The sequence below is a fragment of the Saccostrea echinata genome, unplaced genomic scaffold (assembly GCF_033153115.1).
Source record: "Saccostrea echinata isolate AGI-Se365-2 ecotype Australia unplaced genomic scaffold, CSIRO_AGI_Sech_v1 ptg000030l, whole genome shotgun sequence".
Taxonomy (NCBI): domain Eukaryota; kingdom Metazoa; phylum Mollusca; class Bivalvia; order Ostreida; family Ostreidae; genus Saccostrea; species Saccostrea echinata.
The window spans coordinates 16,243,399-16,260,939 of record NW_026889779.1 but is presented as its reverse complement, the minus strand read 5'-3'; the positions used below and the strand labels follow the sequence as shown (position 1 = coordinate 16,260,939).

At 33.1% G+C, this 17,541-nt stretch overlaps 2 protein-coding genes across 2 annotated transcripts; both read left to right on the top strand.

Moving 5' to 3' along the window:
- The first annotated feature begins 1,176 nt into the window (after positions 1-1,176).
- LOC133196445 (uncharacterized) lies at positions 1,177-3,448 on the top strand. Its single transcript, XM_061332339.1, has 2 exons — positions 1,177-1,324; positions 3,127-3,448. Exons 1-2 carry the CDS (start codon positions 1,216-1,218, stop codon positions 3,393-3,395), a joined length of 378 nt encoding a protein of 125 aa, XP_061188323.1. The 5' UTR covers positions 1,177-1,215; the 3' UTR covers positions 3,396-3,448.
- Positions 3,449-12,553: 9,105 nt separating this feature from the next.
- LOC133196871 (uncharacterized) lies at positions 12,554-14,214 on the top strand. Its single transcript, XM_061332720.1, has 2 exons — positions 12,554-13,580; positions 13,931-14,214. The coding sequence occupies exons 1-2, from the start codon at positions 12,554-12,556 to the stop codon at positions 14,212-14,214; spliced, it is 1,311 nt and encodes a 436-aa protein (XP_061188704.1).
- Positions 14,215-17,541: the final 3,327 nt, after the last annotated feature.

Genomic DNA, 17,541 nt, shown 5'->3' with positions numbered 1-17,541 from the left:
TCTTTTTGTCATACAGTTGGAAAAGAAATACAACTTGTGGAATTGCATTTGTATATTTTGTATGAAAGCTTGTATGAATACTAGAACAATGATCTGAAAATGATATCAGTGATGAATGTTCTCGATAAACTTGATTATTTAATAGTTCATGCATGGAATCGTTATATATAAAAATTGTCGTCCCTCGTACTTACTAATCTTTAAATGTTCACAACATAATATCCGATTCGATTGGACTTGGAAGCCTAATATTTTCTCAGATTGTTAAAATGTGTCCAAGTAGATCAGTCAAAAAATGAAATCTTTATATACGTAAAGTATGATTCCAAAATCATTATCTGCGCTTTTTTGTTACGAATGAAATTTGTCCACAAAGTTGGAGATAATGGAAACATTTAAGTTTCCTAATACAAAAGTTTTGGATGATAAAAATCCATATTCATTTAAAACATTACGTACCAACTACGCATTGAAGAAGCAAAGTTTTTATTATGGTTATGTTTATTATATCAAATTTTGAAAAATCATTAAAACATGTTTAGCATTAGAGATAAGTGGCATGGACCTTCAACTATTTGTGTGAAAATAGGAAAAAATTCTTTGTTTTATAGGATACTCTTAATGAATTGGACATATGTTTTACTGTGTAATCGATCTCAGTTTATCATTCTAAAGGTAAACTAATGAGATTGCAGTCATGGTATAATGAACCCTTCCTTAAACAATTTTTTTAGTTAATTATAATAACTTACAATTTTATATTTATCTGTTATTAATTTTTTTTCTGGATATAATTTTTTTCACTTTGAATTTTATAAAAAGTTACAAGATACAAACATAAATTGCTTTGTTGAATAAAATCTGAATTGAAAGTTAAACTCATTAATTTTGCGAAAATATTGAATATTGCTTATATTTCAGTCAATCATGAAGTTTAATTATTTCGATATCTATGTGAAAATACCTTTGGAAGTTCTTAAAATCTTGCAGTGTTTATATTTTCCAATTTCCTATGCATCTGTATAATTAATTCAAAATTTAAGAAGATTGATCGCATCAAAATTTGGTCATATCTAAATATAGAACAATTGTGGACCCAAATGCTCCTAGCATTCTTCTAACATTCCATATGATAATAGGCCAACAAAATGTGTATAAAAGAGAATTGAGTCCAAGTTTTTTGCAAAAACTTTGGACTCAATATTTCTATTCGTGATGTTTATCCATTTATTGGTTATTTGTTTTTTGTTTGAGTCGGTGTCATTTGCACAAAATGTTCGATTTTTTAGTCCTGTGAATAGAAATATACTTGTTCCAGTCGGAGGTAAGAAATGTTTTATCAGTTTAAATATTTGAGATTTATATTAATCAAGACCTATTAAATAAAATAAATTGAAGCAAATTTCCATGTGAGAAAGAAAAAATTACAAAAAAAGGAATTTTTATTGTTAGTTGAAATGGTAATTTAATTTTAGCACTTTGCTAGATTACAAATATATTACAAATATATTTGATGAAAAAGATGAAGATAACAAACAGTGATGGATTTCAAAAAATCTACAAACAATACAAATCTGTCAACAGGTGGGACTAGTAGAAAACATGTTGACTGTTTACATCCGCCGTGTGCCCTATGTAGGCGGATGTAGACGGGTAGACGGAGCATTCTGCAGTCATTTTTAATATAAAAACAATTGCCCAATAATTGGTATAAACCACTTCAGTCAAAATATGACCCAATGATTGGTTTTATTTGCTAACAAGAACCATAGAATTTACGAAATGCTGCCATTTAACGAGGTTGTTGAAATTCCTGTAACATTAACTTATCTTTCAGTAGCTTGCTTCGGTTTAAAAATTGATAGTGCTCAGAAGCTCCTAATTATCGAATAAGTACATTAGGGAGATGTAAATACCATATGCAGGTAATAGCGGAATATTACTACATAAATACGAAAAGTTGAGGATGGAAAAGTTAAAGTCATCTCGTTTGTTATACAATTTATTTGTTAGTTCCTTGTCGTCTGTAGTCAGTAAAACAGCCTAATATGAAAATATAATGCTTGAAAGTAAATACTCGTGACACATTTGAAATTTTTGTAATTCATTGATTAGAAAGAAAAAAAGTTAAAATATCAAAAAATTAACCTTGTTTGTTCAAATGTTGATTAAAAAAATTTAATGAATAGCGCGTGCATTTTACACCAAAACAACTGTGAATAAAATCCTTACTAGAAAAAAAAAGATATATCAATCAATTAGCTTTCCCATTTTGAATTAACAGTATAAATTAAATGTATTGGGTTTATGAATCTTTTGAAAGAGTGTGCAATGACAATGTATGATGTTTAAGACTAACATCACATGTTATTTGTTTAACGTACCCGTAGCTTTGAATTCAGGTTCGACGTAACTACGTTTTTTTCGGATATTTTTTTTTATGTTTCGAAAGCAATTTACTCAAAATATGAGGATAATGAGTGATTTCGAGCAAAAAAATCAAAAACCAAAACCTAACCAAAAAAAAAAAAAAAAAAAAAAAAAAAAAAAAAAAAAAAAAAATTAAACAAATAAATCAACAAAAAAATCAATCACAATAATTTATTGATTTATGACCATTTATATGTTTTGATTTAAACAACACCTCAATGATACCTCAAAATTAATATCCCGCGTGTTTACGGGAAACAAAATGCACTGTACGTAGTATTTGATAAATTATGTGCATGTGGCATAGTTTAACAATCCTGGTCCCCCCTCCCCTTAAGGCGCAATGGTATGAACTTTTGCTCTAGAGTCGAGGCGTAAGGAGTTGACCTTTACGCCGTTGGTTAGACTCCACTTTGCAACGTGGAGACCGGTTCTTCAGATGAGACCGTATAAGCTGAGGTCCCGTGTCGCAATAGGTGCTGGCACGAAAAGGGTCCTTCACTGTTCAAAGGCCGTAAATGTAGAGTACAGGTCTTAATTTACAGTCCTCCATTGCCAATTCGTGGCGTCTTAATATGAGTGAAAAATTCTCCAACGGACGTTAAACAAGCAAACAATCAACCAACCAACCAAACAACAATCTGACACACAAAAAATTATGTTTACTATTCTCTTATTTGTGATCATTTATTTCAGGTGTCGTAAGTCTTCTTCCTAACAATGGATATGGAAATTGGAACAGTGCACCTGTAATGTATGAAAACAACCAGAATTTGATCTGTGCTTTCTGTCAGTCTCTCTTTGGGAAGTACTCTCCCACATGTGCTAATTACTGCATCGTTGGAAATCAATTTTTACGAACTCTGCCTCCTCAGCAAATAACACCTGTTATAGGCCTTAGACAAGTATTAGTACCTGTTCAAACGGTGAAAGTTTATCCTTATCGATGGAATCGTCTGTATTGAAATATTTTCATATTTGCTTTATGTTTAATATTTGTTGGATTTATGATTAAATACGATATACCAGCAATCAGAATTGAAAACTTTTTCAGCAAATTTGACAGATGTATTATCGTTAATCTGATTTCCTCGACGTTGGGGGAGAAAGAAATAAAAAACTACAACTAAATAAATTTAAAATGTTAAAAATTTAAGCTAAGCCATATATATATTTGTATCTTGCGTATATACACGTAGCTCTGGTCTTGAGTTTGTAAGAAATGATATCCTTATAAAATAGAATAAAGTCTGAATTCGTAAATCTAAAAAATGAAAGCAAATTTTCAACTTCAACAGATTTTCAAAGTCACTTTAAGCGTTGAAATTCTTAGCTAGAGGTCTTATGGGACAGATGCACTTTCTGCATATCATATTTTAAATGAATATTACATGAATATGCATGTTGTAAATTGATGTTTTGTCATTAAAGTACAATTTTCAAAGTGCTTCTTTCACAAACATAAGGCGCATAGAATATTGAATAGTTTTTGGCAGCCGTGTGTGTATATATGTAATACAGTATTTATTTAAAACCCTTTGTAATAAAATACATGTACATAAATATAGAACAAGAAGTTTTGAAATCCATTTAAAAATGTCGACAACAAGGAATATATCAGTGTAATTACACTTTTACTTTGGCTATGTTTAATCAGTTATTATCGTTAGGATGATTTCTTGTCGAAAAATGGTATTTTACTTAAAACAATATTGGAGACGTACATGTAAGTAAACTTCAAGGGCGGGGTTTTAAGCACACCATAAAACTATACCTCATGAGGTCAACACCATTTGTCAATTGATTGACAGGGTTGGTAAAGCAAGACGTTACCTAGGCCGTGGTTTTATGTTGTGATTCCAATTAACATTGTGGCTTTTTTTTATCCCTTTGATTGACCTGCAAAGGAAAAAATAAATAAACCATGCACCCCCTCCCCAAATAAAAAAGAACAACACTAGAAATATCATTAACCATTAAAAACAGTTCACTTATGCTGTAAAATTGCACACAAACTAAACGTACAAGATAAAGAACGAAAAGGCGACGTCTGAATCCTTTTAAAGTTTTTTGAAAGCGAATCTGAAAAAGAGATAAAGGTAAGCATATTGTTAATGCTAAAACAGTAGCAGTTAAAGTTTTAACACCCCATTTACGTTCCCTATATCTCTTTAGTGATAGATATAAACAGAAGTTATATGTCATCAACATATCTTTACACACCACCAGGATTAATGATTATTCATTTACATATAGATGCGATATTTTTTGTTTTTTCATTTGTAATTTGAAAAGCCATTTGGATTAAAGACACAAATAAACTGAAATTAAGATTTTATACTAATCAAGTCTTCTAACCCACCACTTAATTTTTTTTCCAATAGCTTCTGTTATATTCGGCAGTACCATACAGAATTTTTAATTGGTTTCTATCATTTATATTCAATTAAATACCACAAATAACATTGGAATCGCTGACAAATCTATTGACCCGTGACGATTTTATCGTGAAAGGAAAATCTGCTTGTGGATTGTAGAAAGAAAATTCTGGTTTTTTGTTTGTTTGTTTCTTTTTTCTTTCTTCTTTTTTTTTCTCTATTTGTTTTTCGGTTTTTTTTTTGGGGGGGGGGGGGGTTGTTTCTTTGAACAATTCTTTTACCGAATAACATTAAAATTTTCGAATAAAATGCAGTACATTATCACAGAGGAGCACAGAAGAGCAATTGGTACATGATACAAGGTGGTTGCAGCATAAAGGGGGTCATTTTTTTTTTTTTGCAATCTACTTTTATCAATATTTTAATTACTTCAAATATAATATTTTTAATTATATGATTGGTTTCAGTTTTTTATCAAAATTATTTTTGCGTTAATAAAAAAAACCTAGGTCGCTACAGAATTGAATCTTCACAATAAAAGTGCAAATGTGTTGTTCCGGAAGTTTCGAGTGACTGGAAGTGATGCTGACTTTAATCGTCAATTGTCAAGACGTCGGGTAATTTCTGCTCAAGATCGTTACATGAGCATTTCGCATTAAAAGAATCTGGATTTTCTGGACAGCTGGTCATATGCAGAATAAGGTTGTTTCATTAACTTCATCAGTAATTCAACTAATATTAATTAATCATGTTAATAATTAAAAAAAAATCAAAGTAATAAAATAAAAATTACATATAAGCAGTTTTATAACAATTTTTATCTGTGAATGCCCGTAATATTGCAGAATGTAAGACTACACTGGTACATGTTTGTGTCCATTAGCCTGGCTTGTTAAAAGTTTTGATTAGTATACATTTTAACAAGTCAATAACATAACATCATGGGTCTGACGGATCTGTTTCATATTTGGATATTTTACTAGAAAAAGACGTTAATGGAAACCTAATAACAAAACTTTATGATCAACATGATGACTTCAACTTTTCTATCGTCGTCTTCCCTTACTTGTGTAGCAATATAACTTTATCACCTGCATATTGGGTTTACAGTGTGTATCTCCCAGTTAATTTGAAACGCAAAAGCATGTTTCACGTATGAATACTTTCTGAAACGAGGCAAGCTATTGACAAACAAGTTGATGAAACAAGGATATCAACAGTCGTTTAAATCGTTGAAGTCATCATTTCGTAGAGTTGTATGGTCGATACTATGACCTTGTCAGCAAAAACAATCTATCGTTATGTCATATGCTGACTGACGTTTTTCATACTAATTGTTAAGTCATTATTTACACACTGAATTGTCGACGGATTTTTCCGTTATTTCCTGATCATGACAATAAGCACACGGCGTGTGTGACTGGTTGAAAAGAGATGCTTACTCCTTAATGGCACCTGATATCACCTCTGATGTATTTTAGAGGTCCGTGTTTGCTATGCTCCCGATTTGTATTGTTTCAATGGACTTCAGAGCTTGATTACTTTCGTTATTTCATGCGTAAGAATACTGCCTACGAAATTCAAAAGTTTGATTTTTTATTTACAATTTATCGTTTGGATTTGAAAAAAAGAATAACCAAGGTATCCCCAGAGAAAACTACGGAAGATGTGATTAAGGCCAAAAAGGTGTAAAGGAAAGCGGGATGGTATAGGGTGTGTTAAAATAAATCATCTCTATATCAGGGATGCAAAATTTCAGCATTTTATAACAACTGTGTAGCGAAACAAGAGCCGGTTTGCTTTCCTTAAAAACTAGGACAACCTTCATAGAAGAAATATATTTCTGCCCACTGTATACCTTTCTGTGATTGTCATTTGTTAATTGAAATATAACGAAATAAACCAAACTACCAGGAATTTACATAAACCATGTATAATTCTTACAGAAAAAATCGTACTCAAATGGTTGTATTACTGATGAATAAATAAAAAGTATTCCCTTTTCGAAAAGTTACTATGACTAATTTTTAAGTATTAAAAATACTAAATTAAAAGCTGAATGTTTGGTATCACCATTGGAATAAGTAATATTATGAATTGAATATAGGTGATATAACTTGATATAATTTATGTAAACGGTAATGTTAAAATAAAATAAATATCAAAACCATTATATAAGACGGGAGCTGCTCTAACAAAAAATATATAATAAGCTATATTGTTATCTCAAGTTCACTATTGTATCATAGTTCTTGCTATAAACAGTTTCATTAAAAAAAACAACAACTATGTACTATATAAAAAATTCATACAAAAACGAAAGTTAATTATAGTTTACTATAGAATCAAAGTTTTACAAAATGGTAAATCTTAGCATCAAAAGTTTTACAGAAGTACTAAAATGAAAGTTTTTACTATGTTTATTGAAGTATTTGAACTATGAACTTAAAATTATTATATATTTATCCAAGTCGTACATGCACCTTTTTTTTTTATATATCTAAAGGAAATATTACATGATATAAAGGCACTTAATCTAAAAGTAAAGTTTCAGAATATTTTTTTATAGTAAATCAACGTATCACAATAAATATAAACTCTCTGATAGTATCTCAACGCACATGTATCGCATGTATCAAAGTAAAGTATCAAGGAAATAAACTTAAATTTGTATTGCTACGGTATTGTCGCAAGGCCTTGGAGCATACCATAAATAAATAATTTGTATACGTGTATATAAGATTTACTTGTTTTTTATATTTAAAACATAGATTTTTTTGTCAAAATGTCAATTACAGGTATGTGTCATGAAAAAAAAAATCGAAATTTCAAATGACAGAAAATTGCCATCATTAATTTTACAATGGATTAGAAAAAAATTCAAAGTGCCGAATGATTTTGTCCTTATTGTATGACAAAATTCATTCTCAATTATTCATTCATATGTAACATTATGCAAGCTAACTAGAATGCGTATACAGCTTTGTAGGCTTCTTAGATACTTCAAGCAAATTAATGGGACAGTAAAATTGCAATATTCCCAACTGAATAATGCAAAATAATACTGATAGATATATAAAACTAACACAAACAGGAGTCATGCAGCAGATTTCTTGATAAATCTGTTCAATTGTTTCTCTTCTTAAAATTTTTCTAAAGGCCTCAATATCTACTTATTTTAGTGTACATTATATCAGGGACCTATATACTATTAGTATATAGGTCCCTGTTAGTATAAAGGTCCCTGATTATATGTTGGAATTTTTATCAGACCACTATTGAACCTGAAACTGGTATTCTTACATTTGTTTTCTTGCTCAAGTATTCGTTTTATCTGTTCACAATAAAAGTTTTAACTGTTCATCATGATACATGTATATACTACATGTAATTTATTATACGGGATTTTTTCTTGTTAGCGAAGGAAAATCCAGTTACGTATTGAATTTCCAAACAGTAGATATATATTATGCAGATAGTTGATTAACTGATACATGTACCAAGTAAGTTCGAATGAAGATAAATATTTGTGGGAATCTCTGTTTAATTGAGTAAGATCTTATTTTCAAAATGCATGTTTTAAAGCATATTTGGGGTAAAAAACTGTTTTACATTTCGATATGCTACACCAAGTTTTGTATATCACACTTCATGGTTGTGGTGAAATGCATATTTATATTCATTAATCAACAGAAAAATCATGGAAGCGTTAAGCGTATTTAAAGTGTTTGTGGTCTTAGTACACCTAAGCGTAGCAGTGACCACAAGCTTGAGAGGTGGACTCTTTGGTCTAAGACAAGGTAGGTATTCTTAAAATTTTAAATCTTTAATTTCATTTGTTTGAATGAGATTGGTAGAAAAAATTATTTATTCTAAAAATCAGTTCAAGAGTAGGTCATCACTTGCAATCCTCTTTGAAGGAATAACACATCTTATTTTTTTTTTTAGTATGGAACTTCTTCATAAATGAGGAATAAAAAACCAGTTATGAATTAATCCTCCTATTCATTTAAGGCATTTCCCAAAAAGCTTCCCGACTTAAATTAAAACGCTTACTTGATAAACTATACGTAGATTGAGAGTTCAGGGGATTAAATTGATTAAAATTTAATATGAAAACTAAGTTCATTGGTTAGACGAAAAAATACGTATGCAATGTAAAGGTAGGTACAATTTAAAAGAAAAAATGTATATCATCGATACCTTTCATCTATAAGTTTAAAAAAAAAAAATGAAACAAGTCTGTAATGTTAAATCTTCAGTAGATTTTTATCTAGAAGCATTTGATAACCGGTAATTTGTTGAACATGAAACATTATATATAGTTTTGCATTTGATTTTAGGTCCTCCTCCTTCCGTGCGTCCACCAGGAGACCCTACGGGATCATTAAAAAATCAGATGATTTTGTGTGGACTATGCAGAATTAAGACTGAAGAAAATTTGACCGAGTGTGACCGTTTGTGCCTGTCTTCTGTCAAAGGACACGATTGGCCAGGAAGTTCTTCACAGAAATTAATGCCATCTGCACCATCAAACAAAGCTCAACCGTCATGGAACAATTTTCCTCAATTACCGACACAAACGAAACTTAAAAATGACACAAACATATTTAAATCTTTTAGCTTATTATCGAGCGCTACTTCTCGAACTCCAATCGCTTTGCAAAACAAAAACGGTACAGATGTTTCTTAAACCCATTTACTTTTTTTTTTTAAAAAAAATGACAACTTTTCCAAGATCAAGTAAAACTTGACTTCATGTGATCTATTGAAATCAACTTTTGAATGCATGTCGGTTTGGCAACAACTGCAGCTCTATTTTAGGATATAAATAAGGCACAGAATTCTAGAACTAATGTCAAGGAAGTAGTGATTAAGGACAAGTTGTGCCAAGGAATCTAAAAGTTCACAATAATAAAGGGGAAAAAATACTTTTTTTTACAAGAAAGAACCGTACTAGTCAACTATTTCTCAAAATTATGGCTTATTTTAGTATTTTTGCTTACTTCTACATGTATTGACGTTAAGTAAACTTATCTGTGAAGATAATTTTATTTAAGGACAGATATCCTTAGATGTATTTGTTTATAATTCAAAAGTGATGTTATCCGGCTTTTTTCGTTTTGTATAGAAAAATACTGAAAATAATCAGATATTTACTGGTACACAAAATAAAGATAATAAAATGCGTTTTGTGAATTATTTTTTTTTTGGAAATATATATCAAATTAAGATATGTAATTAAATGTATAAATCATTTGTTCTCTGTTTCTTTCCCTCTCGATACCATATTAATAGGTGTATAAAATTATACCTCTTTCATCCTACTTTTTTTAACATAAGGCTGAGTATATACGTTCTTTAAATATGGGTTGATAAATGAATAAATCAATAAATGGTCTCTGTAGTTTTTAACATGTAATTACCTTGATACAACATATATATATATATATATATATATATATATATATATATATATATATATATATATATATATATATATATATATATATATATATATATAGAAAGCACTACCAAAATCAACAACACTGTATATCCTAAGTGTCGGATCTACTAAATAGATACAAGGTCAAGGATGGAAATTTATATAAAGCACTAAAAATGACCAACGACACGAACAATAGAAATTGTCAAATTTTAGGGACGCCCTGTCCCTTCCTCAGGACAAAGAAAAAAGTCATAAAAACAAAGGAAATAGAAAAACAAAAAACGGCTAGCACTTCTACTAAACTACCAAACACTATTTATTTACAATGTTACATGTTGAATTTTATAATCAGTTGTAAAGAAATAAATCCGGACCGCTATGAAACTGTGAAATGCGTCCGGTCTCTCGAGTGTACTCTGGTGAAGTGCGATTTACATAATTGAACGAATTAATTATCGCTAATTAACTACGGTCAAGCAGTAAATCGTACACTGTCTTATTCTCTCAAAATAGCTTAACTTAACATAATAAAAAGAAACCAAAGAAAGATAATTTAGATGTATTATAAATGTAATTTGGAAATGTTTTAGGACTGTTTATCGGATAAAAGAAATAATAAGCAAAAATGTAAGCAAAAAATCTATGCGTGGGTTGTTCCAGAATTGATAATGCTAATTAACGGTGAAGTTAACACTATATAGAGAGAATAAACTTGTTTGTTACAATCAGGAATTGGGTCTAGTTAACGTTCATCCTGGTGAAATCATTTAGTTTGTTGATACCATTAGGGCGGAATGACTTCAGTCTGTGCATCCAGAACTTTTCCTTGCTTTTTCTCTGAGCATCGGTCCAATTCGGATAATAGTCAATAACCACTACAGTCATGTCCTCCCATTTGTGACCTTCAAGGTTAAAATGTTCCCCAACGGGTTCATTGAGTTTTTTGGTCTTTATGGTCGAACAGTGATTATTGATTCTCCTGCGGAAATCTCCCGATTCCCCAACGTACTGTTTGGAACAAACTTTACAACTGATGAGATATATGCAGTTTTCTGTTTGACAAGACAAATTCCCTAGAATTTTGTAGCTGCGGCCTGTAACGGGGCTTTTAAAGCTGTCTGTGTCAGAGCTGTGCTTACAGAGAAGACATCTTCTGTCAGAGCAAGCTCTAAAGCCTCCGTTAGGTAATGGATTGTCCAATCTGGTTCTAACTACCATGTCCTTTCAGTTCCTCGGGCGCTTGTAGGCAGCCAATGGAGGTTCCTTAAAGACCTCTGCCATTCTTTTGTTAGAGTGGAGAATTGGCAGGTTCTTTTTAAGAATACCGCTGAGGTTCTTAAGGACGGGATGATATGTGGTTACCAGAGGGACCCTGCTGCAATTTTCTTTCTCCTTGTAGAGTTAGAGGTTTTGTCTGTCGTGTCCTGCCATCTCATCAATAGCAGTTTGTACGTTGTGGGCTTTGTAGCCTCTATTGCATAAATCGGACTTTAGGAGACTGCTCTGTTCCTGATATAAGGCAGGGGATGAACAGATGCGACGAGTTCTGGTAGCCAGACCCTTAGGCACACCCTTGAATGTGTGTTGGGGATGACAGCTAGTCGGCATGAGATATAGGTGAGAATCGGTGGGTTTCGTGTGGAGACTAAACTCGATTTCGCCATCAATCAAGGTAGATGTAGTATCTAAGAATATGTTTTTGGAATTAGATACGTCTACAGTAAATTTGATAGTCTGATGGAAGGTGTTGGCAAACGAAATGAATGCTTCGAGGCTCTCGCGGCATTCTACCCACTTCATCTCTATATCGTCCATGAAACGCAACCAACTAAGGGGCCTATATGGTGCTTGAAGTAACAAGTTGCATTCAAGTCTGCCCATGAAAATATTGGCATAAGATGGAACCATTCTCGTACCCATAGCAGTGCCATTAACCTGCAGGTAATGTTCTCCATTAAACATGAAATTGTTACATTTGAGAACATGTTCAAGGAGCTTGGTAAGGGACTCAGTGGAAGGAGTTTGTATTGATCTACTGTCCCAGACTTCTCTACAGGCCTCGATACCTTCATCGTGCGGAATGTTGGTGTACAAAGATGTAACGTCCATAGTCACGAGAAGAGTATGATCTGAAAGATCCAGTCGAGGGCGTCTTGTTGATATAGTCTGTGGTGTCCTTGAGATAGGATGGCAGATTTTCTACATGTGGACGGAGATGCAAATCAATGCATTCAGAAATTTTCTCCGTGGGATGTCTGATTGCACTAACTATAGGGTGACCTGACATGCCTTCTTTATGTATCTTAGGAAGCAGGTAAAATTGTCCTGGTCTACAGTCAATAGGATTGAGTGTCTCATAGACGTTTATACGTCGGACGGACCCTTACAAACTCCTGACATCTGTCCCGTGCTCAATAAATCTAGTGTTCCTCTCTCCGAGTCGGAGACCTCACTTCTTTCTAAGGGGCTGAATTTCTGTCCCACGCCACATGAGGTCGACGGAAAACAAGTCAGAGAGGATACCCGAGCATTTTTTCGGAGACTTCGACTGAAGGAGCACTTCTCTAGAAAAAACTCCGATGATGATTCATACGACTCTTCCCAGCCACAATTGTACGACCTAGAGAAACACAAACTCTATCGGCCCAAAAGCAACTTGGAACCTGCACCAGGCAAATGCGGAGCCCTTGAGTCGTATATTGACGCCGTTGTGTCAGACATTGAGAAACTCCTTTCCATGCCAGACAAGGCCCCCGACAATTTAAGTAAGGAAGAGAGATCCGCCTTACAATCATTAAAGAATCGGGATGACATCGTGATCAAGAAAGCAGACAAAGGTTCTACAGTAGTAGTACTTGACATAAAGGCGTACATGGCGGAGGCCCATAGACAACTCTCAGACGAACGTTTCTATAAGAAACTTGACTCTGACTTTACTAAAGAATTCTCCACCGCTATCACCAAAACTCTCCATGAAATGTTTGAAAATAACGGGATTGGTATAAACGTCTATGAAACACTCAATCCTATTGACTGTAGACCAGGACAATTTTACCTGCTTCATAAAGAAGGCATGCCAGGTCGCCCTATAGTTAGTGCAATCAGACATCCCACGGAGAAAATTTCTGAATACATTGATTTGCATCTCCGTCCACATGTAGAAAATCTGCCATCCTATCTCAAGGACACCACAGACTATATCAACAAGACGCCCTCGACTAGTCTTCCAGATCATACTCTTCTCGTGACTATGGACGTTACATCTTTGTACACCAACATTCCGCACGATGAGGGTATCGAGGCCTGTAGAGAAGTCTGGGACAGTAGATCAATACAAACTCCTTCCACTGAGTCCCTTACCAAGCTCCTTGAACATGTTCTCAAATGTAACAATTTCATGTTTAATGGAGAACATTACCTGCAGGTTAATGGCACTGCTATGGGTACGAGAATGGCCCCATCGTATGCCAATATTTTCATGGGCAGACTTGAATGCAACTTGTTACTTCAAGCACCATATAGGCTCCTTAGTTGGTTGCGTTTCATGGACGATATAGAGATGAAGTGGGTGGAATGCCGCGAGAGCCTCGAAGCATTCATTTCGTTTGCCAACACCTTCCATCAGACTATCAAATTTCTGTAGTCGGATCTAATTCCAAAAACATATTCTTAGATACTACATCTACCTTGATTGATGGCGAAATCGAGTTTAGTCTCCACACGAAACCCACCGATTCTCACCTATATCTCATGCCGACTAGCTGTCATCCCCAACACACATTCAAGGGTGTGCCTAAGGGTCTGGCTACCAGAACTCGTCGCATCTGTTCATCCCCTGCCTTATACCAGGAACAGAGCAGTCTCCTAAAGTCCCATTTATGCAATAGAGGCTACAAAGCCCACAACGTACAAACTGCTATTGATGAGATGGCAGGACACGACAGACAAAACCTCTAACTCTACAAGGAGAAAGAAAATTGCAGCAGGGTCCCTCTGGTAACCACATATCATCCCGTCCTTAAGAACCTCAGCGGTATTCTTAAAAAGAACCTGCCAATTCTCCACTCTAACAAAAGAATGGCAGAGGTCTTTAAGGAACCTCCATTGGCTGCCTACAAGCGCCCGAGGAACTGAAAGGACATGGTAGTTAGAACCAGATTGGACAATCCATTACCTAACGGAGGCTTTAGAGCTTGCTCTGACAGAAGATGTCTTCTCTGTAAGCACAGCTCTGACACAGACAGCTTTAAAAGCCCCGTTACAGGCCGCAGCTACAAAATTCTAGGGAATTTGTCTTGTCAAACAGAAAACTGCATATATCTCATCAGTTGTAAAGTTTGTTCCAAACAGTACGTTGGGGAATCGGGAGATATCCGCAGGAGAATCAATAATCACTGTTCGACCATAAAGACCAAAAAACTCAATGAACCCGTTGGGGAACATTTTAACCTTGAAGGTCACAAATGGGAGGACATGACTGTAGTGGTTATTGACTATTATCCGAATTGGACCGATGCTCAGAGAAAAAGCAAGGAAAAGTTCTGGATGCACAGACTGAAGTCATTCCGCCCTAATGGTATCAACAAACTAAATGACTTTACCAGGATGAACGTTAACTAGACCCAATTCCTGATTGTAACAAATAAGTTTATTCTCTCTATATAGTGTTAACTTCACCGTTAATTCGCATTATCAATTTTGGAACAACCCACGCATAGATTTTTTGCTTACATTTTTGCTTATTATTTCTTTTATCCGATAAACAGTCCTAAAACATTTCCAAATTACATTTATAATACATCTAAATTATTTTTCTTTGGTTTCTTTTTATTATGTTAAGTTAAGCTATTTTGAGAGAATAAGACAGTGTACGATTTACTGCTTGACCGTAGTTAATTAGCGATAATTAATTCGTTCAATTATGTAAATCGCACTTCACCAGAGTACACTCGAGAGACCGGACGCATTTCATAGTGGTCCGGATTTATTTCTTTACAAATGATTATAAAATTCAAATTCAACATGTATCATTGTAAATAAATAGTGTTTGGTAGTAGTGCTAGCCGTTTTTTGTTTTTCTATTTCCTTTGTTTTTATGACTTCTTAACTTTTTTCTTTGTCCTGAAGAAGGGACAGGGCATCCCGAAAATTTGACAATTTCTATTGTTCGTGTCGTTGGTCATTTTAAGTGCTTTATATATATATATATATATATAAAAGACACATGGGGGTAGACTGTGACATTACACATCTAAAGGTACACGTATATAATATATACGATTCAAGGGAATCCAGAGGTTCGATGTGTGAGGATTTCATTGTAGCAAAAAATGTCCCAAAGACACTAATTTAATTATTATATACGAGAAAAACTTTATAAGAGGTTCCGTTTTTTAAAAGAACTTACGACTAAGACTAAAATTTGATCCTGTATGTTGCTTCTTATTTTACATTTATTTGAAAATGGTTTTAATATTTCTAAAACGAATTTAATATGATATTTTTATGCCACTTATTTCAAACAGAATAATTAATTTTTGCAAAATTTTACAACTATTTGCATGATTTAAAATAAATGATTTCACTCATGATTGGAAGCCACCACTTTCCTAGGAATAACTGCTTAATTAATATTAGATATAACCAAAAAACCCTCAGAGCATCAAATTTATTTCAAACATTAAAAAATTCAATATCAACACTACTACAGAAGAAAGCCAACGCCTTCACCTGTGCCATTACAAGATTTGTATACAGATCTGAAACCGCTTATCTCACATGAATTCATACATATGTCAAAACTAAGTGTCTTTATTCAATGAAATTGTTATTCTCATTTAAATGTTAATTTAGACATTTTGATATTGAACGCTAAGTCTTGTGTTTACATATTACACGTCATGATTGTAGTATATATGCAGATTTGTGTTCACTATTTGACAGAAACATCATGAAGGTGCTAGACGTATTAAGTGTGTGTGTGGTTTTAGTACACCTCAGCTTAAGAGAGACAACCGGTGTCAATGGTGGAGCAATAGGTTCTCCTCGAGGATTCAACATGATGTCGCGTAAGTATCATAATCGAAATGTTTACAAGTATCATAATCTCAGTGTGTAAGTATCATAATCCAAATGTATAAGTATCATAATCTCAATTGTAAGTAGCATAGTCTAAATGTGTAAGTATCATAATCTAAATGTATAAGTATCATAATCTAAATGTGTAAATATCATAATCTCAGTGTGTAAGTATCATAATCTAAATGTATAAGTATCATAATCTAAATGTGTAACTATCATAATCTCAGTGTGTAAGTATCATAATCTCAATTTGTAAATATCGCAATCTGAATAAAGATGAAGCAATCCTTTCTATCATTTGTAAATACAATCTATCATTTGTCTGACAAATTTGACACCATTTGTTAGGTCATTTCTTTTATAATAAATTTGACTACTAAGTATTCCGTATACCTGATCAGTACTTACATGTACATGTAGGGCTCACAGCGGGTGTGTCCGGTCGACAGGGAATGCTTACTCCTCCTAGGCACCTGATCCCACCACTGGGTTTTCCAGGGGTCCGTATTTCTGCCCTGTTCGTTTTGTTTACTGGATTTATGAGATTGATCTTCACATTTTACATAATTGTTAGTATACAAGTAGTAGGAAAAATCAATTTGAAATTTAAAGAACATTACGTCAAGAGAATTTTTTTACTATAAAGAAACTACAAATAATGTTTTAATACAAAAGTATTTAGTTTAGAAGTAAGGAATTGTCTGTGAAGATAATTAATTGTCCCATTCAGTTGACATATTATCCAGCAAATCAGAATTGAAATGCTAATTAGATTGAAGGTTTGAGGGATTTTTTTTCTAAGTGTTTTTACATAAAAGTGTTATTTTGGTATGTAATGCTTACTTCATTTTTTTTTTTTTTTTTTGAGAATCATAACTTCCACACCGGCCTAATGAATTCCGATTTAAATGCAAGGATAAATTAACAAGCAATAACAATTTACATGTTATCTTACCTATAGCTGCAGATTTGTAGCTCGCTGGTCTGAAAAAAAATTGTGAAAGACGGTCGTCCATCCCATTTTTTTTTCCAGACAAGTGAGCAGAGATACAGCTATATCTTACCCAACGGTCATATTTAAAGCACTCGGTGGTAATTTATAAAATATAAAATGATGAAATTAAAATTTTTGATGTGTATTAATGTAAAACTGCATTGTCTTTTGAGTGAAATTTCTTATTTGTATATACATATATCTACGGA